The sequence below is a fragment of the Taurulus bubalis genome (genome assembly GCF_910589615.1).
Source record: "Taurulus bubalis genome assembly, chromosome: 12".
In the NCBI taxonomy this organism is placed as follows: Eukaryota; Metazoa; Chordata; class Actinopteri; order Perciformes; family Cottidae; genus Taurulus; species Taurulus bubalis.
This window is the reverse complement of record NC_136600.1, coordinates 18,387,162-18,409,801: the sequence shown is the minus strand read 5'-3', so window position 1 is coordinate 18,409,801 and position 22,640 is coordinate 18,387,162. Positions and strand designations below refer to the sequence as shown.

At 41.9% G+C, this 22,640-nt stretch overlaps 4 protein-coding genes across 4 annotated transcripts; 3 read left to right on the top strand and 1 right to left on the bottom strand.

Annotated features, from left to right (window-relative positions):
- Positions 1-2,820: 2,820 nt before the first annotated feature.
- trim46a (tripartite motif containing 46a) lies at positions 2,821-11,844 on the bottom strand (the record flags this gene model as incomplete). Its single annotated transcript, XM_079227922.1, has 12 exons — positions 11,717-11,844; positions 10,545-10,803; positions 10,126-10,276; positions 9,085-9,283; positions 8,853-8,999; positions 8,680-8,775; positions 7,500-7,753; positions 7,279-7,400; positions 6,842-7,171; positions 5,514-5,743; positions 5,324-5,391; positions 2,821-3,265 (listed from the first exon to the last, which is right to left on the bottom strand). The coding sequence occupies exons 1-12, from the start codon at positions 11,774-11,776 to the stop codon at positions 2,821-2,823; spliced, it is 2,361 nt and encodes a 786-aa protein (XP_079084048.1). The 5' UTR covers positions 11,777-11,844.
- Positions 11,845-12,825: 981 nt separating this feature from the next.
- On the top strand, positions 12,826-14,858 carry LOC306744501 (transmembrane protein 107-like; the record flags this gene model as incomplete). Its single annotated transcript, XM_079227159.1, has 5 exons — positions 12,826-12,912; positions 13,021-13,088; positions 13,597-13,697; positions 14,039-14,135; positions 14,487-14,858. The coding sequence occupies 5 exons, from the start codon at positions 12,826-12,828 to the stop codon at positions 14,554-14,556; spliced, it is 423 nt and encodes a 140-aa protein (XP_079083285.1). The 3' UTR covers positions 14,557-14,858.
- A 569-nt stretch (positions 14,859-15,427) lies between these two features.
- Positions 15,428-17,691, top strand: krtcap2 (keratinocyte associated protein 2). Its single transcript, XM_079227429.1, has 5 exons — positions 15,428-15,541; positions 16,181-16,335; positions 16,576-16,639; positions 16,984-17,050; positions 17,170-17,691. The coding sequence occupies exons 1-5, from the start codon at positions 15,538-15,540 to the stop codon at positions 17,288-17,290; spliced, it is 411 nt and encodes a 136-aa protein (XP_079083555.1). The 5' UTR covers positions 15,428-15,537; the 3' UTR covers positions 17,291-17,691.
- A 1,204-nt stretch (positions 17,692-18,895) lies between these two features.
- On the top strand, positions 18,896-20,467 carry LOC306744972 (protein S100-A1-like). Its single transcript, XM_079227684.1, has 3 exons — positions 18,896-19,012; positions 19,982-20,136; positions 20,240-20,467. Exons 2-3 carry the CDS (start codon positions 19,999-20,001, stop codon positions 20,399-20,401), a joined length of 300 nt encoding a protein of 99 aa, XP_079083810.1. The 5' UTR covers positions 18,896-19,012; positions 19,982-19,998; the 3' UTR covers positions 20,402-20,467.
- Positions 20,468-22,640: the final 2,173 nt, after the last annotated feature.

The following is a 22,640-nucleotide window of genomic DNA, read 5'->3' as shown; positions in this document are numbered from 1 at the left end:
TCTTATCTTCTGATTATCTTTTTCATCATCAGACAATCAATCAACTCAAATTACACAAATTACAGGAACAATAGCATCTCAAAACAAAATTCATATGGAAAATTGGGTGGATTTCACATCAACACGCTTGCGTGCAAACACTAAGACGAACGGTGGCGTAATGTTTGTGTGGAGGAGTTCTGTCGCGTAAACAAGTGAACACAAGACGGAGCTGTTAATGATGCAACCAGCAGAGCCGGAGGAGGCAGAGCTAGAGAGAAAACACTGAAGTAAAACGCTGTTTCAATGGCACATTTTGCAAGTTTGAATTATACTAGTTTAGAATAATACTGGGACGAATGTGGTGTTAATGTAGTCTTGTTCTTTCTATGATGTCTCATTTGGTACATGTGGTGTAAAGGCAATGTAGATAAGTGTGATTCATATGTGACTCTCTGCAGAACTGTGCTGGTGCATTTTGTCAAGGGACTGCACATAAAAATGAGTCAACCTAACTAGCATGTGTAAATTATAATTAATCTTCATTTATATGTATTGGCAATGACAAATAAATAAATAAAGTAGAACAAATGGGAGATAGGAATAAGCAGAGGGCGAGAAATATCCATCCATGTGTAACACAATGAATAGCATAAAGAATAGCACTCTTAACTTATATTTGACTTGTCATTACAGATGTGTGACCAGACAAGTTAGTGTTGACACAATAATGCACCTGTTGATGGCTAATGTTTCAGACAGAGGAAATCAACAATGCTCAAACAATGTCGCCCCCTACAGGTTAATTATTATTATTGCATACTCCTGCAGCAGACAAGTCATACTTACAGGGAACACAAACACTGGTTTGATTGCAACATCTCTTTGTTGATGTAAAAAGACCTTAACAAATGCATAACTATCCAGGTGTTATACAATAGCTATACTGAACTCTTTCACCTCTGTCCCGCTGTCTGGGAGACGATGTTCTACAACAAGTCCAACCGGCTCACCGACTGAACCGTCCCCTCTCGTGTCTGGAGCTCACATATAATACCGCCCTGTGTCCTGAGGTGTGTCTCCCTTCTGTACAAAATAGGTTGGTTATATTTAAACCCCGTGGCACAAACGATCCCCTTAACCTGTTAGATCTGGCACACTTGAGTGATTAAGGGCACGCTTGCCCTTACATGCAGGCGTGCACCACGCACTCCATGACATTTAAACAAGGAGAGTCTGTTTTATTTAATCTCTTCTAGAGCACTGCTGTTTACAGTCAATCAAAATGTGACAACTTTATAGCACGCTCCAATTAAACCAACTGTTGGCGATGAGGAAAATAAAATAGGTTTACAACCAAGAAAGCCTGTCAAAAATACAAATCAAGAGGACATTCACAAAAGAAAAAGTGTCTTGGTTACCATGGGAGAAGGGGTTGCTCTATGTGACTTCGGAAGGCATCACAGTAATTATTGGTCATTATATGACACAAAGGGAGTCCGTGTTACAGTTATCAGTCATTTATTGTTTTTCTCATGACATGATAGAAACAATCTGCCAGCCAAGGCTCAATCTATTTCTGGGATGCTACAGTCTGAAGTCATTCAAGTGCTGTGCTGTAACACAGGAAGAGGAGTCGAGACGCGTCGTCAGAGACGGTCACAGCCAGTGTGCACACACACACACACACACACACACACACACACACACACACACACACACACACACACACACACACACATCAGAAAATCATACTTTATATCAAAATACAGACAGAGCCAGTCGATTTGAAAATATTACAATATAGACAATCTCTTGCACTTAAATTATACATTACTGGGCTCTTACATTACTTTATCAGCTTAGTCAAGTAAATGAGCTACTGTCAGTTGTAGTAGGAAAAAAGTGAAGTCAACCAGACCTCTTCTCATTATACTTCATCCATCCACTTTCTTGCAAATCCCTCAAACACGTAGCAGGCCATCTGTATTTTTCCCTTTCGTCCAAATGTAAAACACTGAAATGTATTCACATGTTATTGAGTCGAACAGCATTATGAGAACATGGTTCTTCTCTTTTGAAAACATTGAGGCAACTGTTAGCGTGTTTACCCAGCCAAAAATGCCACAAAAGTTATTTTTGAAATGCAAAACAACGACCATATAAAATACCACCTGGGACTGTTAAGACACAGAGACGCGTTATCCTGACGTGAGCCAACCGAACTTTACAATTCAACATCAAAGAATATTCACATTCTGTAATTCTGACATGTTTAACAATTGTTGAAGCTACATTACAAATACATATATAAAAGTAGACATACAGTACATCTGAGGTGCTTTTACAAGGTGACAGTCAGTTATCTGCATATATGTAAGTTTTGAATCCTAGTTACACTTGCATGCAGTGTAAGAGAAGATCAGACTTTTTTTTACATTGCAAACAGATTTAACCTGTTATAAAGGGGATTTACTCACCCTGTCAACAGAATTCTGCATAGTCTAAAATCACTTCAGCCACAAAGTCCATAGGAGCATTACACAATTGAAAAGAAAGAAAGCAGGAAATAAATAGCCAAAAAGACAGATTTCATGTCCAGGCCAAGTGTATATGCAAAAAGAACACGAGATATTCATATTAAGATCTCAACAATCACACTGAGAGGGAAAACACAACCATATTCAGCAGTGACAGTTCAATCAAGCATCAACGTTTAACAGGATCAAGGCAATTCATTATTGACTTACATTAAGTGGTGAATATAAACCACATTTATCCATACTGACATTAGGTTTGATTGCTGAGTCAACTGTGCCCCATAAAGTGTCTCGCCACAATTTATTTGCTGAGATTCGTTGCACAGGTTTGGATAGTTACCCTCCGTGGTGACGGCTCCTCGATGCTCCGATTTGCCACGAGGTCCTGCAGCTGCAGGGCTCCTCCGCCGATGAAGCAGAAGGCCGGACACACTGGAGCTGAACAGTCCATGTGTCCCTCCCAAAGGATCCTCAACGAGTGGGCATCATAGAAGGTGACAAGTCCTTTGTCACAGTCCAGACACACTCCCAGTCGGGGTGGCAGAGGAGCGGTGTGAGGGTGAGGAAGGTTATGGCTGGTGCTGTGGGAGTGCACGCCCACCTGGCTGTGGCTGTCCGCCTGGCTCTGAGTGTGACCATGTCCTTGAGGAAGCAGGATCTTGCCCATGCCTATTGTGAGGAAGCAGAAGGGAGGAGAGTCCTGGCCGTCCTCTGCCCCGCTGTCATGGCCACTGTCTGGGTCGCAGCTGGGGGGAGGAAAAGATTAGACTCAGCAAAAGAAGAACGAAGCAAAGAGGAACATTTATCTAATATTTTAAAAGTTTGAATACAAGGGCCTGAAGAAATACAATACTCTACTGTATACTCTGCAATGCTAGCTTCTATTTGCACCTGTATTGAATTTGAATGTATTGAACAATCATTGAAAAGCAAGAACAGAAAACAGTAATATTACTGTTTTTTTTAATTCATATTATCAAGTTGGTTGTCTGGCCTCTAAAAACATTCACATTGTGACCTTATGTCATACAGCTGTGTTGCAACTCCAATATGCACGGCAACATATGATCTATGTTTACAGTGTTGTTACGTGAATTGTGTGTGTGAAAACGAGTCAATGAGTTCCCTCAACATTGTGGGTTCACGCCCTTCCTTCATGTATTTTCCTTCTGTTACCCCTTAAAACAAAATGAACCTTGCAGATAATCCATTAAAAACACGGAATAGAAAAGAACAGGGTTGGACATTTGCACCAACTACCAGCCAAATGCTGGTGGAATATGCAAGTAGCTGCTAGATTTGCTTCACTCGCCCGCTTAAAACACAATGTTATTCTATTAACTGGCTGGTAGCTTTTGGCATCCACCAGAGACTGTGGCAGATGTGCATAAGAGTCCTGATAGCTTAGCTTGTGGGGAAACTGCTTCACAGTCGGAGGGTTGTGAGTACAAATCCCAATGGTGTGGTTTGTGTTCTCCTTCTGTCAGCCTTTGGAGTCTTTAAGGTATCGCTTATTGTGAAAAGCCTGTAATGAATGAGCCTAATGAATCCGTCTGTTTCATAAAAACACTCAGAGACTTTGTCAGCGCTGCAGAGGAGTTTGAACCTGTCAGCAGCTGCTGATGGAGCTCATACTGATCTTTTGAGAACGTTTGATCTCCTATTAAGAGCTAACAAATTCAATTCCTAAAATGCACACAATATTAAAGGGTTTTGATTGAGGGTTTTTAATGGATTATCTCCATGGTTTACGGTTTTGAAGGGGAAACAACCCCTAAAAGTTGATCAAATGTTTTCAACTTTGTCCTGAAAGAAGAACCAAGTGTCACTTGGAAAACTTTTGTCTTTATAAGACTGATTTCCTTTGCTGAGAAGTTTTGATGAATTCATGCTCTGACTAGCGTCTTTAACAGACTGTATTAGTCTCATTCAAGACAGACATTTCACAATAAGATCCACATGGATGAAACAGCCCTCTGAGGGAAAACACAAAGAACACACGAGGGAGTAGAACAGTTTCTCTACCAGCTGAGCGAGCATTACTGTAGAAACTTCCTTTTTTTCCAGTAAATGTACAGATTCAGGAGATTGCTTCACATGTGTAAGGCTTCAGTGACAGGTTTCCGATTATTTATAACTAGATGTATTACACTATATTAAAGCGTTTTGATTAATATGTATTGCTCTGCAGGCTGATAAAGGTTTCTGGAACTTCAGATCTTCTTTCTCTCTGCTTGGAGCCAGAGATGAGCCACACTCACTAAACATGATGAATTTAGCTATAAAAAACAATAATTTAAATGTCAAACATTGTTTATATTCATCACGAATTTTGGCCACATCTTTGCACTACTGTTTTTTTGTTTTGTTAGCTTAATTTAATATTATTAATCTATTCTATTTGTTGTATATATTGTGCATTTTTCTTATTATTCTACTCTATTTTTGTATGTGTTGTGCATTTTTTTATTTTTTTTATTTTATTGCTTACCTGTATCTATAAATGCTGCTGTTGCGAAAATATTTCCAATCGCGGGGAAGGTTTTAGTAGAGGCATGTTGAGGCAGAATCTTTTGTCCATCTCAGTACCTTTGGGTACTCAGTCACTTTGTCACTATAGGTATTCATTCAATTTCCTTCATTTCACTGGGGGTTAAATGGGCCAGAACCAACACTGGTTCTACTGCCCTTAGAATCAGTGACCAATTTTCATTCATATGTGAATTTGTGGGTCAATATTTGTTGTCATAAGAAACTGAAATTTAAATCTAAAGTCTATTTCTAAGAGAGAGCGATGTAGTTACCGAGGGCTGGACATGTCCTGAGGGAGATGAAACCACTCTTGTAGCTTAGCCTCCTGTCCTACTCCCACCTACAAAGACAGACATATTTGGTTACATCCATTTTGAATCAGCATGTAAGGTACAGATGATTCCATATATACAAAACGCATTATAATACCAATCCAAACTGACCAACAAGCATCCCTCTCACCTTCACCAGGTAGGAACCCGGCTCCACAGAGCATGCCCAGTAGTGTCTGCCTTGACTGACAGCCAAGTCGGCCACCAGTAGGTCAGAAGTCAAGTGGCAAGACGTGAGCGTGCGGTCGGCCGCCTGCAGGAGGGAGAGGCCCGGCACACTGCGAGCATAAGTTTGGCCTCTACCCAATGCCAGCCTGTCAGCATGCAACCCCCAGCGTGAGTCCAAGGAGAAACTCAACACTAAGGGGGCAGGAAAAGGAGGCATACCATGAGGGAAAGGAGGGGTGAAGAGGGAGAGAGATGGCAAGGAAGGTAACGGAAAGGAGTCACGAGGGAGGAAGGGTTAGATCCTGAAGCTGTGACAGTCAGGCGACAGCAAGTCTGATCACATAATGTGGGAGGAGAACACATAATAAAAGGCAGATCAGGAGAAAAAGTGTATTCAAGAGGAAAAGTAGGATGGGGTGGCCTTGGCAGGAGGAGGAAACGTGAGAATCAGAGTAAAGGTAACGTTCAACCGATCAGGTTTTGTGAAGAAAGAGCTATGTAGCATGTGATGACCCCTCCACTCCACTAGGTGTCCCTGTTCTTTGACTTGCAGAATCTGGGTCGTCAGCGTAATGAGCCACACCTGTGCCTGCTGTGCTTCCTGTTATAAGAGCACCTGCTCACTTCCCTTTCTGCTGTTTTGTTTGTTCTATACTTTCCATACAGGCTTACATGACTAATTACTGACTTCCATGTTTGTTTGTTTTAAGTTTTAAATAAATGTGTACTATTTATTTATACACTCGTTTAGGCTCCCTACTTTAACGCAGCCCTTGAGTCGGGCTGTGACAAACTAACATTAAAAGGGAACACAGGACAATATCAAGGAACAATTTATTGTTTGTGTGCAGAAGGACAGTGAGGAAAGAGTCTGGATGAAACTGAAATGCAGAATAGAAAAAAAAGAGTGGTGCTGAAGCTAAAATAAAAAATGGGAAAAGAGAAAACAAAAGGATGAGGAGAAAAGTAAAATATCAAGATTAGTTACCCAATTGAAGAAATCGCAATACCGGGAAAAAAATCAAACTTAACTATTTGAAGAGTATTTTCTTTGTTACCAATGCAAACTAACTTCTTTTGAATAGAAACATATAAGTGTATTGATTCTTAAGGCATATCACTTATTCTTCAAGCTATTTACAGTACAATTATTTGCAATGAATTCAGTGAAACTGCATTGGAAACAAGGAATGGCCTCATTTGTTTTTAAAAGAATGGAAAGTGTTTTTGTAATGAAAGAAATATAAAAATAAAAAATGTGATGTAAAAGAATAGACGTCCATATCTCACCAGGTGCTGGAGGAGTGTGGAGGTAAACTTCTTCGCTGTAGTCTCCAAACCCGGCCTTGTTGCAGCCTCTCACCCTGAGCACATATACACTGTCCATCTGCAGCCGATTAACCACAGCATTGGTTCCTCTCACTTCTTCCAAACGCAACCATGCTGTTTCAGCATCAGGAGATCTGGTGCCGCCCCAAGTGGCTGCAGCGCCTCCTGCTCGCCGTTGGTACTCAACGGAGAAGTGCCAAGCTGGGGCCGAGTCCTGAGGGAGGCGCCAGCACAGAAACAGCTGGTCATACGCGAGGGTCTTCTGGGTGTCAATGACTGGAGCCAGCGGGGCTGTGGAGGACACAAAGCAACACATGTGGTGACATTCATTTACTATCATAAAGAATATTTTCGTGTTTTATTTCTGTGGTTTATATCACAGAAACAAACGAGCCTACCATGTATGAACTCCAAGCTGTGGATGAGCTTGACTTCTTTGGATGCGTCGAGGTGAAAGTTCCTGAAGGAGGGATCAGCTGAGAGAGAGAAACACTGGAGGTTTTCTATGGCCTTCACGAGCCTGGAGGGGGAGAAACACACCGAAAGAAAGAGACGTCAGGAAGCTAAATCTTACCAATTCACTCCTCCAAAGGTTAGGATTCAGCTGAATATGTGTTACCTGCTGTGGGTGACTCGGGCAGCCTGTACGAAGCAGGGTGGATCGGTCTCCTTGAGCAGCTCCTGTGTGTAGGCCATCAGGCCAGCGTGCTCCAGCAGGCCTCGCCTCTCTGAGGCCTGGACAGACAGGGCATCCTCCCTCCTGCTGCGGGATCCCTCCAGGACCAGAGCGAGAGCCCCCTGCCGCTCCGCTACAGCCGCTCCCAGCTCTCGGATACAGTGGGTCAGCTGATTCAGAGCCACTGCGCTGTTCGCCTGGAGAGAGACAGAGTGGGGAGAAAGTGCTGAGTTAAAAAGCAATGGCAGATTAGGAATGACAAACACAGAGACAACGTCTTAGCTATTGCCAACACAGAATTGTGTCATTGCACTAAAGCCCCTGGCCTCTAGAGGGCCCACTAACACTGCATGTGCCTTTAGCTGCATTTGTAGATACAGTAAACTGGCAGGATGGGCTGAGGATGGATTCCCATTGAATTGAAGCACAATAAACAAGTAGCTTTCTCTAAACCACAGTGTGATGTTGCTTTTTGTAAGTAACCGTCAGTGCTTTCAGCTTGTTATACAAAAGGAAAGTAATTATTGTTTGCAGGGCTCTCAAGTTTTTAAGACAGGTAAGAGTGACATATTCTCCCCCCTCCTCCCCTCCTCCTCTCCCCACCCCCCTCCCCCCCTCCGCGCCTCCGTATGCCCACAGACCAGCCTCCCTCCCCCCCATATTATTATTATTGTTAACTTCATTTTCATTGGTTGCTGGATTACATTTCACCCAGATACAACAGATACGTTTTTCTGATTGTCTATTCGTGTAGCCCATTTCTTTTTTTTGATTGGCTGATGAGTCCAGGGGATTCGGGGGAGACGTGCTTGATTCCTCCATGGTGAGGGCAGCGCGACCAGGTCATGTTTGCGCGCTGCGGCACATTAAATAGCCTAGAGGTTTTTTTCAGCGTGACAAATACGATGTGTGGCGGGAGGGCGTGACTTAAGACCGAAATGCGTGACAGTCACGCTCAATGCGTGACACTTGAGAGCCCTGGTTTGTGTTGACCCACTGCTAGCCACATGGGATAGTCATTACCATTGAACCCAATTATAGCAGCAGATTCTCTCACTACTTCTGGACATAGAATATGATGAGGAAACGGGTACTTTGACAAAGCAGAGACATGATAGTTCACCTCCATCTGTTTGATGGCAGCTTCCAGTTGAGTGATCTGAGTCTGTATTGTCTCCTGGTTGGACAGGACAAAGTTGACTTCCTTGATAACCTTTTCCTGTAAGACCAAAACAGAAGAGTTAACATTTCAAGGCTGCGAACATGGAGATCTCTACACAGTTGAAGCTGACTCACCTTAAGGGCCTGGTAGGCCTGTGCCATAGGCAACACTTTGTGTCCATGGTGGACCCGACGGAGCTTACAAAGTGGGCACAGTAACCTCTGGCAGTTACGGCAGTACCATTGCAGTCGCTCCTGCTCATGCTCGGTGCATGTTAGGACCTGGAGCACGAAAGAGGGTTAAGGCACAATGCCAATAGAAGAGAAGCTACTGCATACTATGAAGAAAACACAAAAACAGACAAACCTTGGGCCGAAAGCTGTTGGTGGGTAGAATGTGTTCGTGCTGAGCTCGAGGGGTTCCCCAGGGGTGATAGAGTTTGAAACACTCGTTACAGAAATTGGACTTGCAATCAGCGCAGCCCTTCGAGGCCTCCAGCGACTGGGGAGGCTTACAGAAACCACACATGATGGCCACACTGCCCAGGCTCACTGTGTGCCTGTACCTAAAGGCAGACAGGGGAACAGGGAGATAAGGGCACGGCTACAGCAAGTATGCAGCAGGGGAAAAAATGAAAGCAGGAAAGGAGGAGTCCATAAAACTCAAGTAAAGGAAGATTGAGCTCATCCCAATTTGCCCTGCTCTCTTTTTAGTAGCTAGGAGTCCAACTCTGTAACGGCCTGACCTGGATACGTCACCACCAGCTGCCTTGTTGCTGCAACTTGCGCAGTAAAACATGCAGCGTCACACTTTCCCGACCAACACAACTCGTATCTAGGGAATCAGCAGCTGCACTCATCAAACACTCTGCCCATCTCAGAGCACTTTCCCCAAAGCAGCTCCTTACAGTTTGATCTTCACAGTTTTAACTGATAAGAAAAGAGGATGATTAACATTAAAGGAAGATGAGAAGGACTTCACTTCAAACTTCCTCAACATAAGTTTGGTTTGAATTGGACAATTTTGCCACAGTTGTTGTTGCGCAATACAATTAAGCTGCCCCTGCAATCTGCTCTTAGGGTCAGTCTTTGATCAGGAGAAAAGGAAAGATTCATTGCTAGCTAATTATGTACTGTCTCATTTATAAGGCAGTATTGACGCTGCCTGTCTTTTTTGCCTGTAGGATCTTTATGAGTTCTGTTTGTGAGCTGATGATGAGAAATTACCATGGGGTGAAATAACAACACAGCACAAGACAGGTTTGTGCCTGCAGTGTCAGCTCTTATTACACCTGACTGCACCTGTGACGCTGCTACAGTGTATTACACAGTATAGTTCACATAGTAGTACACAGTGTATTATACAGTATATTACACACAGTATGTTATACAGTATCTACATACAAACCTCTCCACAATGCGCTCCAGTGTGAGGTTGCGGGGGCAGTCTGTCAGGCCTTTCTCTCCGAGCTCCACGTCCTGCTGACAGCAAGGACACGGGAACAACATGGGGGGAGGGGCCGGGTCCTTCCGTCTCCGCCCTGGGTGTGTCCCGCACACTGAGAGGAGGACGCAGGTGTAAAGGAGGGGAGATGAAGGAGAAGGAGACATGGATAGAGATGTACATGAGAAAAAAAGCAGAACTCGTAGTTGTCCCTCACATATATAAAAATAAATGTGATAATTAAAAGTTAGTTCACTTTGGAGGAAACACAATTCACTTACACACACACACACACACACACACACACACACACACACACACACACACACACACACACACACACACACACACGCACACCTATAATCTCCACATCCTTTCTCCACCTGTTCTGAGGACCCGATCCAGGCGGTCAGGGGTCCTGGGTGGGGGTCTTCGAGCCTGTCGTGGGGAGCGAGTGTTGGGAGTGGAGGCCGGCGAGTTGGGCTCTGGAGGGAGGTCTGGAGGAGGATACCCTCTTTGTACCAACACCTCCGCCGCACACAGTAGACACACACTGTGCTGACACGGCAGGAGGATGGGCTGCTTCACCATCTCATCGCACACCGGGCAATGCAGCTCCACCTCCATGCTCTTCATGTTGGACTGGAGGGGAGAGGTTCAAGAAGAGAACTGAGTGAGGAGTCAGATTCGATAAAGGCTGAGTCACCAGAGTAAAAAAAGAATCCACTGCTGTTTACATTCTGCAGTACATGGGACTTGTATAAAAAGAAAAGTGCATGAGATGTGTAGGAGTCGAGAGCGAGAAGGGGCGTGGCAACCGACACTGGTTATGTACTGATGTTTGATGTAGAGCACAGGGAGGGGACATGTGGGGGAGAAAATAGCTTTCCCTGACTTCAGGTGTTAGCCTGTCAGGAGCTTCACCTACTTTGAACGATCCAGGTAGAGAATTAACTCAACTCTATCGCATAGGATACCATGGTTCGATAACAGAGTATTACACTCCTCCAAGGGAGAAAACAAATCAATAAAATGAATATAGCTTTCAGTTGTTGCTGCTGAGACCTTGCTTCAAAGCGTTGCTGGCTGCTGAGGCCCAGTTCCGGTGTACTAAACGCAGCATCCCGTTTCTATGACAACTGCACACATTAGTTCTGCCCCATCGTCTGCGGCCCGAAAGCGTTTAAAGCTTTGAACATACTTGTGGATAATAATCGCCAAACATCCACCCTGTTATTTGATACAACGTTTGGGTATAGCCGACGAGGATTTCTGGCCTTGCTTTGCATGTTTCCGCCCACAGTGCGGGAGCTTTGCCAAAAAGCAAACCTGTCTTTGATTATATTAATTCCCCCAAAAATGCTCTGACTGAAGAAATGCATCACAATCCTTTTTTCACAGACGCAACCTGTGAGTTCAGACGGGTCGAGAGGACATATGGCAAAATGATTGGATTAAATGAGGGTGGAGGACAAAAGATAATGGTGGTATCATGTTTAAAATAAGCACAGTTTAAAAAGATAAAATAGCGTAATAAAATGAGCCTCATACTTACACTAATGCGAACCAGAGCGTCCATGATAGAGGTGAAGGATTGTAACTCTGCTTCAGCCATAACGTTACCTCAAAGATGTCAGCGGCACTGCGATACAACAGCTACACCTGTTTATTCTGGGGAAAGACGGGGATAGGGATGTCAGTCGTGCCGAGGAGAAGGCGACCCTGGACCGTAATTGGTGAACCGCCACAACAGATTTGCGTCTGTGGGTTTTCTCTGCTCAGTGTGAGCTGGTATGCGCACGCGGACTCTGTGTCTGTCTCAAAGCAGCGACTCACCTCGGTGTAGAAATAGGATGGGAGGGGGGTTTGGTAAGGTCTAGTTTAAGCTGTATCACAGCCGCATTGCCCAAGAAATCAGTAAAGATGTTACATTGTTAAATGTTAGTATTGTTATATTACAGCATTATTATACTGAGTTGTTTTTTCTTCTTCAATATTTGCATTTTTGACCATGTACAAACATCCCGTCCGGTCAAGTCTAAACCAGCAGTTAATGCCCAGTATTTTTCTTTTTATAAGAACTAATATTTTTGTAATCGTATCGCTTCCTTATTGCTATATATTATTACATGTATTTATTATTTTGCAGTTAGTCCAAATTAATCTCCTGGTTGTTGTTTTCAAAGGTGCGTGTCTAAAATAAATATGTCCAATTGGTTGTGGCCCAGTTTTCGTAGTACCGCTAGAGGGCAGTGTTGTGTAGAAACACGTGAAGGGTCCTCTCTCAATTGTTGTCCGTGTCCCGGAACCTTTGGATATTGGTCGTTAGTGAAACCGGACTGTAATTAAGAATGCACAGCTCAAATTGGATGTTGTAGCAACCGTCTTCAGGCGCAATAGTGTGCATATATTATGTATTGGTTGTGTTGGTCGTAATAGTAAGTAACTCAAACATTAGTTACGATATGTTCAATATTTATAATTTGTTTGCACTTCAACGTCGCAAAGTGTGGCTTATATTCGCCTTGGATAAAGTTAACGTACGCGTATGTGTCAGACTGCCGCTAAGTGCAAATGCTAAATGAGCAGGGCACAAATAACGCAGCCTTTGTTTGCGCCTTGTGTTTCAGTGTACTCGTCTGTTTTGGCAGGTAGTTGCTCGGTATGTCGGCTGTCAGCAGCCTCGTGCCTGCCCGGTTCTTGACCATCACAGCTCACTTTGTCATCGTTATTACAATCTTTTGGTCGAGGGTAAGAAACAGGTTTTATTCACTGAGTGATATATTAAGTTCGCATTAATGTTGAATCGATTATGCAAGTTAGTGTTTTTCATGCAAAGCTGAAATAATTGTTTTCTAGGAAAACAACGTGAAGGCTTGCTTGCCTTTGGATTACACGCAAGAGCAGTATGACGATGAAGACCAGAAGTAAGGAAATTCTGACACACACACACACACACACACACACACACACACACACAGTCGGAATAAATTTGACCCATGTAGCAAGGTTGTAGTCAAGACCACCTAAACCGAGAACCATGCACAGATTTATGTGAAAGATCCACATTCCTATAAACACACCCACATAAATCATTCACCTCTTGTATTGCCTTCATACTGCACAAGTGTTCCATCCCTGAGAAATGTCTTGAGAAAATAATCAAAAGGCTTTGCAGAGGTCAATTGAATATGTGCTTTCTTTTGTTTTCATTTAGCAGTCACAGTAATGATGTTAAAAATGAACAGACTACGCAGAGGCAATTTAGTGATGTCCTCAATGTTGTGGTCTTGACCGGCCTTGAAATATAATCCTCCTTGTCTGAGACAGAGACAAGGCCAAGTATAAATACGGTTGAGACGAGACAGAGACCAATTTCAAGCACCCCAACACAACAGGCATACACACCCTCTAATGTGTCTCTCTTTGTTGCAGGTTGGTGGTGGCATTGGCAGTCACCCTCGGTCTGTTCGCCATAGAGTTAGCTGGGTTCTTCTCAGGAGTGTCCATGTTCAACTGCAGCCAAGGTCTCCTGTGTATCCTTCAGACTGATGCTGTTGGTCCCTCATTGATGATGATTGATAAAAGGATGACGATATAATTGGTATATGTTCAATTCCAGCAAGGGGCCTTTGTTGCTAGTTACACCCTTCTCTCTCTCCCCCTTTGTTTCCTTTCTGACTTCACAATGACATTTGTCTTCTGGAAAAAGAAAGAGGTGGGATATAATTTGGGCTTAGAATTGATGACAGCCTCAAAAAGAGCAAGGAAATTGGTAGTATAAAAATAGATTAGTGGTGTTAAAAAGTCACTCTAGTTGTCGGTTACAATTCCATGACTCCAAACTCCTGTTTATTGGCCTATTCGTCTACTATAGCAACAGGAGTCCATGCCAGTGCCTCAGTGGCTCTGCTTTTCTTTCTATTTGAGCAGTGGGAGTGTGACATCTACTGGTGGATCCTTGCCATTTGCAGGTTAGTGTATATACTGTATACTTAGTATCGTCTGTTTTGTTTTTCCAAAAACATTTTTTTTCCCTGACCGATATTAAACCCAGCACTGGCTGTCCACTGCAGCGCATCCGTATCTTTATCTTTCTTTGTGTTTGAGAAGTGGGAATGCTGGACATATTGGGTTATTTTTTCCATCTGCAGGTTTGTGCTTGAGTGCGTGTTGATATGCATGCATGTATCAACTTTCGGATAGCAAAGTAATAGAACCTCTATAATTGATGACGTATTAGTAACTATGACATATAAATGCATGAAAGTAGTACTAAGCACTGTTTTCTCTACATTTCTGTCTCTCTTTGTCTCTCCCTCCAGTGTGCTTCCTGCTTTTGTGGAGATTCTTCTGTTTATAGCTGTTTTTGGACTGAAGAAGAAGCCATTATGAAAGAAAGTACTCATGTGAAATGCAACAATTTAGTGTGAGTGAGTCTCAAACAAGAGACCAATCAGAAGGGGAAGAGACTGTAGCTCCAGAAGGTCTGTGGTTCATTAATGAGGTACAGAGGAATGGATGGCACTACTGTATTAAGTGCATACAGCGCACCAACAAACAGGGACAAGCCGCTTGCTGCATTTTTTTTTATACATACACACTTGTATATATATAACAATGTTGTGGAAAAAGAAACAATCAAGAAATGTTTCAAAAGTTTACAGTGGATGTCTTAGAATGCTCAAATACAAATACACGTAAACTATTTCTTAAACTGCTGTATATTGTCTTTTCTTTGGCACTCAAGTCACTCGGGCACATCTGTTTCACAGTGCTTACCCTGTACCAATACTCCTTCACCCAGATTAGCAGACCCTGACCACAACCAGGGTTTTCATCAATTACAACATTATATTAAAAAAGAGATGGGTTGCAGAAAGGGAAAATAAAGTAGGTATAAAACAGTATATATATGTTAGATTAGTATTATTCATTATTTAACTTTTTTGAACAAAGACTCAAACACAGCAGAATAAAACATTTAACGAAGCTGGTAAGGATAATACACTCATTTACAGAATAAGCAAAATTCTTTCTGCAGGATAATATGGTTTCATATTCAGTTCAGATTTGTCATTTATTGATACATTTCTATTTATTTAAAACATATTTATACTAAACTGAAATAAGAGACAAATGTGCCATGATTTTTAGAGCTGGTTTATTCAGCAGATTTAAAATGAAATTCCAGTCTTACCAGCTACGTTTCTCTCTTCCGCCATCCACGACTCCGCCCACTGGTCCCCCCGGACATTTGGTCCGGGTGGGAACGTTTTTTTAGTTCCTAGAGCCGATGACAAATTAGCTGTCTGAACCAAGTTAAACCCAATTCACATTTGTTTGACTACAGGGACTCTTAATTAACATCAAACCATGGGTATGTATTAAATGATTAATTTGGCATTCAAGTCAACTCACGAAACGCGTTTGTTTTCGCAGAGACTTTGTAAAAATCTCCAGCGGCCAATTCTATGGCCAAGCTAGCTAGCTGACGTGTAGACACGGACTGAGAGCAGTCCCGCTGCAATGTTTCACTGTAAATGCATGTGCCTACTGTAAAAAAACATGCATATATCACTACACTGTGTATTTAGAGCGTTACATTAGCCCGATGTGTTTGCGGCTAACGTCCGTTGTTTAGCTTAGAGCTAACAGCAATTTGACGGAAACGTCTGTGAACGAGCACTGACGTGGCGTTACGTTATGAAGCGTCGGCCCATCGAGTCTTGAGATTTTTTAACTGCTTTTGAAGTTGATGTGTTTCTGAATTGATGATATCGGGGCTTAAAATGCAGCAGAGAGTAATTCAAGCATATACTATCCTAACATATACTATTAGACGTCTCAGTAGCTGAAACTAACTAAGTCAACAGAGTAAGTATAGTAAGTAATTTAAGTATGTCGATTTCAAGTTGAAGTATCCTGTTCCGAAACTGGCTTCTCCGGTATATTACTGCATCCTAGGACTTTGCATCAGCGTTGGAGTCATCCAATAAACACTGTATGTTCCCTGCAGCAGTGAACACAGGCACCTCTCTGGTCCTGTCCAGTCTGCTGTCAGTGCTGGTCTTCGCTGGGATGCAGATGTTCAGTAAGCAGTTGGGATCCACTGAGTGGCTTACCATCCTGGGAGGTTTCCTCGGCTCCGTCCTCTTCATCTGCTCCCTCACTGTATCCTATTGAACTGCTAATCATTCAACTACACAATTCTTGATTTCATTATTTGTTAAAATACCTTCTTTTTTTATGAGCATTCCAATGCTGTCGTTGTCTTTTGTTTACAAATCCTGCAGCAAAATGCTGCTTCCCATGTTCTACCTAATCTGATTTCTCTGAGCAACCGTGTTTCTTGTGTGCATGTAAATGTACAGATGCCACTGAGGAGAGTTCCACCTTAACTTTTGTTTCCAGGCATTTAATAATATGGAAAATCTGATTTTTGGGAAGGGATTCCAAGCCAAGATATTCCCAGAGAGTAAGTAGCGACAGCACTGAAATCAAACTCATGCTGTTTTTACATGATGTATAGCCTACAATTTCTCCTATGATTTGCCAAGTCAAGTGTTTGCTCAGTTCACACTGAAAGTTGAGCATCCTTGATTGTTAAAGCATATCTGAACATCATAATGCCAGCCTCTCCTAGCAGGAGTTAACCCGTTTAATACACAGTTGGTTTGTGACTTATTCAGTGATGCAATTCATTATCATAATTAATATACCATCTTGCAATGTATCTGGGATTAGCCCACAGTGTCAGTGCTTTGATATATTATTCCGACTCTGTGCCTCACTTTTGTTATTAATTCTTTCAACTTCCAGTTCTGCTGTGCCTGTGCCTGTCACTGTTTGCCTCTGGTCTGGTGCACCGTGTCTGTGTCACCACATGGTATGTCACGTCACGGCTCTGCAGAGCACCCATAACTTCTTCAACTTCATACAACACAGTTCAAAGTAGTTGTCAAATGTATTTTATTTCATTGCTTTTTCTTCTTCTTTCTATTCCAGCCTGATATTCTCCCTCTTTGCCTTGTACTACATCAACAAAGTATCGGCAGCTCTCTACCAAGCAGCTGCTCCCGCAGCAACCCCAGCAAAAGCTGCCAGCAAGGGCAAAAGGAAGAACTGATGAATCTGTTGGATCCCACTTGCATTCAGTAAATCAGTTAATATTACTCAGCTGCTGATGGCCAGTGCAACAGCCGTTTCATATTTTGTATTATTGTCTTGAATCCAAAAACCTAGGTGTATTTCTGCAGGCTTTTTAAAGATTACTTGGGAAGTTATGATCAGTTCAATGACTACAACTTTGAAACCATGATTACAACATATTTACTTTTTAATTTTTTACAGCGATCTCAATTTGAATCAAGGCCATACAAAAAGCCTAATGGCTGTCACATTCCTTTGATAACCTTTCCTCAGCCCTCTTTTTACACTGATTGCACAGAGATTCAAACATGTTATCTGTGTATTCATCAGCACATAAAGTTGCTTTTTTGTTTAATTCATTTTGTAATTAAACTCTGTAAAAGACTTTGACTGTGATTGCATTCTTTCAAACTAGTGGCCGTGTGTTTGCTCAGGTAGGTGTATCCTAAAATTGTGAGCTGAAAAACTGTTGTAGGAAAAAGCAGGGGAGGGATAGAAAAGTAACTTGTTTCCTCCTATTTCACCAACTGTTGTTTAAAATGCATCTAGTGATGCTGCTGTACGTTGAAGAGAGGTGAGTGATGGTCAGTTAGATCTATTTAGTCAAGGTGAAAAAAAAGAAAAGTACCAGTAAGGCATGGAATATTTGTCAAAAATGTATTTATGTTTTATAGAGTCATATATTTGCAATATTGTGTTATTATTGGGCAATGGTGGCCTAAAGATTAGGCTCCCAACAGTTCCAGTGGAGCTGCTCCGTGGCCAACAGATCACTAGTCAGCTTCCTGGTGTTGCTCAGTGTGATCAGGGCATTCCTGACAAATAGAAGCTTCCTTAGATAAACAAAGGCTTTAAGAACGAACGGATGTGTATTCTGTCGTCGATGTATACTTTAATCACTGGCATCAGAGAGAACCATGAAAACAAGCGCATTAAGTCATTTTATTAATTGTGTTTTTTGAAAGATATATCCAACAGATTATGCAATTGAAAACTGAATCATAAGATGCCTCCAGAGCACAAAAGACCATTATTTTGACTAACGATCTTGACTTGGCATTCTGGCCCAGACCTGCCCTGACTCAGCATGTCCTAGCATCATATCAGAAGATATGCGTGTCATTCGACTAATTTGCCTCATATTGCTTTGGCGTTGCCACATTCATTATGATTCATATTAGAACTTTAAATAACAGATGTTTTTGCTGGCAGATTTTCCAGATGTGGACGTTACAACTCCAAAGGGAAAACGGTTTTAACAGCTTTTCTTTTGGTATTTAAAGAAAGTGTCGCATTTGAAAGATGTCTGCGTCGCTTACGGTGACGGTCCTGTGCGGAAACCGGGGCAGAGATAGTGTTTGCTCATGCAGCCATTTTCATGTTATTTGCACACTCACTCACTTACTCTTTCTATCTCTCTGCGTCTCTATATCTATCCCTCCCTCCTTCTCTGTCTGTCTGTCTCTCTCTTTCTCCCCCCTCTCTCTCTCTCTCTTTCTCTCTCTCTCTCTCTCTCTCTTTCTCTCTTTGTCTGTATCTTTGTCTCTCTCTCTCTCTCTCTCTCTCTCTCTCTCTCTGTATCCCCCTCCCATAATATTGGGCGTTGCCCAGTGAAGTATAAAATCTTGAATAAACTTCCAGTAAGCCCCTGCACTCTTCCCTGAATCTCAAACTACAGTTTCTGCCTGTTTGTGACCTGGTGAGTTCATTATAATTACTTAGACACTATGTTCTTTCTGCGCACTGTTGTATTGCCTTTATTTATAAGTTGTGTTTAGACAGAAAACGTTTTCTTACGTGAAGAAGATTATTCATCTAAGTTGCTGTATAGTTTGAGGCTACTCAAAAGATGCTTTTTGTTGCACTTTGTGTCTGTATTCATACTTTTTCTTATGGGATTGGTCGATGTCGCTGACTTTCCTCTGATAAGTCGCGCCTCGTCCTCTGTTCCCGGTAAACGTAGTTTTCCTTCTTTGTCTTCCATTTTCGTAAAGGCACCTTTTATTTTGGAACTCAACCCAAAAATGGTCGAATGGAGGGAAAAGGCAGAGCGAGAGTGGGAGGCTCGAGATAAGGAGTGTAGTTTATGAGCCATAAGGGAAGTCTAATAGTCAAAGAATGTGCTCTGAGTGCCAGCAAGACCAACACCCTAATCCTCTCTGAACAATATGTTATTTCTGGATGAAGTGCATTAAATCTGCAGACCTTTTACTGAAGTAAAAAAGTAAAAGTACTCATGCCGAATGCATTGGCCCATATCAGAATTGTGTGTTATGTCATTGATTTATAATTATTGATGCAAATACCTCAAAAGTACACTTAAGTACAGTACTTGAGTTAATGCATTTTGTTACCTTCCACCACTGAGTAGCCTTCTGCTTTAATACAACCTTTAGGCCTACTTAGCTTAAGTAGAAGTTAAAAAGTAACTGAATAAAAAGTTCCACTTTACAGTTATTTCTGCTTTATTGTTGAAAGTTATTTAAGGTCCAAGCCTATTTGATCTATCATCTGGTAGTTGGAACTATAACAGAGAATCATTTTTTATGCTTATCCGTTTGTAAAATGTTGTTCTGCACAGTAACTTACAACAGCTGTGGAGAAACAGTAAAGAAAACAGTATACATCCAGAGAAATTCTTGCCCAGACGTGTCTTTCCTCCTCTCAGTCCTCACCTCTGCAGCCATGACTGAGTTAGAGAAGTGCATGGAGTCCCTGATTACCATCTTCCATCGCTATGCCGGTGAGGACGGTGATGGAAAGACCTTAAGCAAGAAAGAACTGAGCAAACTAATAGAGACGGAGTTGCCCAGCTTCCTGCAAGTATGAATCTTTCCTTTTAAATCTAATCTCTAATCAATGCACATCATTTACCGTGGCTACTTTTTGCAACCTGAACTTGTCACTCTTGCTTTTGCTCTTTCAGGCCCAGAATGACCCTAAGGCTGTGGAGAAGATCAGGAAGGATCTGGACCAAAACGGAGATTCTAAGGTGGACTTTGAAGAGTTTCTTTCCCTCGTCGTCGGCCTCTCATTGTCCTGTGAGAAGTGTTTCGTGCTCCATGCACAGAAGAAGTGCAGAAAGTGATGAAGAGTATAATGTTGTAGCACATATGGGTGCCAGATTCTCAAGTAAAAACTACCTTTGACACGATATCACCGTATGTTTGTTTGATTACTCTGTTATTATATCAGGGACAAAAATACTCTCATTTATAATTCATCAGGGAGTTTTCTTCCGGTTGCCTATTGTTATAAACGCTCTGCACCATCTATTTCTTGTGCACATGGAACCTTTATAGTCGAGCAAAGCTCTGCCAATTCAAGAAAAGTACCTCAGAAAGTATTGATTCATTGATTCACATCACAGGTGTGCTGTTCACCCATAAATACTTCTTGAATGTTCAAAATGTTCAAATAAGGTAGATAAAAGATTAAATATGGGAATGTGCTGGTTCTCAGATGTTGCCTGGACTTGGGTGCAGCAACACATGCCTGTATGTCATGAGTTAAGGGTTTGGGGTTGTGCCAAATGAGCATGCTTTCAAGTGCTGCAGTGAAGATGTGGTGGGGTTTCAAGATTCAAGATTCAAGATGTTTTACTGTCATATGCACAGATAACAGAGTTATTCTATACAATGAAATGCTTATTTTGCTGGGTTCTCCTAACACACAGAATTAGAATAAACTTAAGGTAAAAAAAAAAGAAAAAGAAATAAGGCACAAAATATAAAAGATATAACAGTATTGCACAAAAAAGAATATATAATAATATAATAATAATTAATATATATATTATATATTTATAAATTTATAAATATATAATATAATTATTAACTATAATAATAATGAATATAATAATAATAATTAAAATATGAAAATAGTATTAGTATTGCTCAGTGTATAAAGTGCACTATGCATTGCTACAATGTCCAATGTTCACCAGCCTGATGGCTTGCGGGTAGAAACTGTTCGTCAGTCTCGTGGTTCTGGACTTCAGACTCCTGTAGCGTCTGCCTGATGGCAGGAGCGAGAAGAGTCTGTGCTGGGGGGGGGGGGGGGGGGGTGTTGTGTCCCTGATGATGTGGGCTGCTCTCCTGCTTACCCTAGTGGAGTAAATGTTTTGAAGAGAGGGGAAAGCTGCTCCTGAGATGTACTGTTTTTTTTTATATAGTGCCTTCCTGTCCTGGGCAGTGGCAGCTTCCATACCACACTGTGATGGAGCTGGTAAGGACGCTCTCCACCGTACATCTGTAGAAGTTACTGAGAATTTTGGGTGGCATGCCAAATTTCCTCAGCCTTCTTGGGAAATACAGTCGCTGCTGGGCCTTTTTAATGTTCTGCAGTGCCTTGTGAGACCAGGTGAGGTCCTCGCTGATGTGTGTTCCGAGGAATTTAAAGGTTTTGACCCTTTCCACCTCTGTCCCACCTATGCAAAGTGGTGTGTGAAGATGTATGATTTTTGGAGATAGTGGTGATTTTCTCATGGCCTCCTCCAGATGCCAAACTGTTCATTACTCTGTGTTTCCAATTTATTCTTCTAGTATCTCTATTAGCTTTTTATTCCAAGTACGAACATCTTTAAAGGGACTTAACGCTTCTTGCACCAACCAACGCATAATTCAACAGAAAGTACATGTATATGAAAAGAAGTTCAAAGTGCAGAGGCAAAGGACATGGCACACTGCAGAGCATGAGGTCCAATGATCCATCAGTAAGTACAGCCCTTTAGGCTGTACTTACTTACAAAAAGGCACACAATGTTAGTCATATAAGATGTTTGAAAACAGCAAGTCACTTTTTTATTATTTGCCTGTTGGCAATGATTGTACAAAAGCCCTCTGTCTTTTTCAGCCTGATTTTTGAGCCTGTTATGAACCATTCCCATAAGTCAGCATTAGATGCAGACTTTGCCCAAGGGAATTACCCACAATTCATTGCAATGTGACTTTAAACATGGGGTAACCAGTGGAAGTCTGGAGATGTAAAAAAAAGAAGAAAAAAGAGGACGACACGTGTGTTCAGCCTGGAAAATTACATTTACTCATATATATATCTCACACAGAGTTATTTATCAAACATTTTGTTTTGTTATTGAAACTGTTTTGACAAAAATAAGTAAATAGATTATGTGAAATGACCTCTCATCTTGTAAGGAAATTAGCCTGGAAGACGTAAAGTATAGAATAAACACCCCCAATTAGACACAATATGTGTTTGACATTGACATGGTAACGTGATGTGTTGCAGCAAAGTGCTGTTTAACAGGTGAGGTCAGTGAGTCCCTGAGGGTTCAGGGTTTGAGGCCCTAGAGGGGACATTGGGTT

Bases quoted from the DNA above. Each gene is read 5' to 3' on its own strand.
- krtcap2 (XM_079227429.1), top strand. The intron at 16,336-16,575 runs GTATCCTATTGA...TTTTGTTTCCAG, and splicing joins TCTTCATCTGCTCCCTCACT to GCATTTAATAATATGGAAAA. The intron at 16,640-16,983 runs GTAAGTAGCGAC...TTCAACTTCCAG, and splicing joins AGCCAAGATATTCCCAGAGA to TTCTGCTGTGCCTGTGCCTG.
- LOC306744972 (XM_079227684.1), top strand. From the start codon at position 19,999: ATGACTGAGTTAGAGAAGTGCATGGAGTCCCTGATTACCATCTTCCAT. The intron at 20,137-20,239 runs GTATGAATCTTT...TTGCTCTTTCAG, and splicing joins AGTTGCCCAGCTTCCTGCAA to GCCCAGAATGACCCTAAGGC.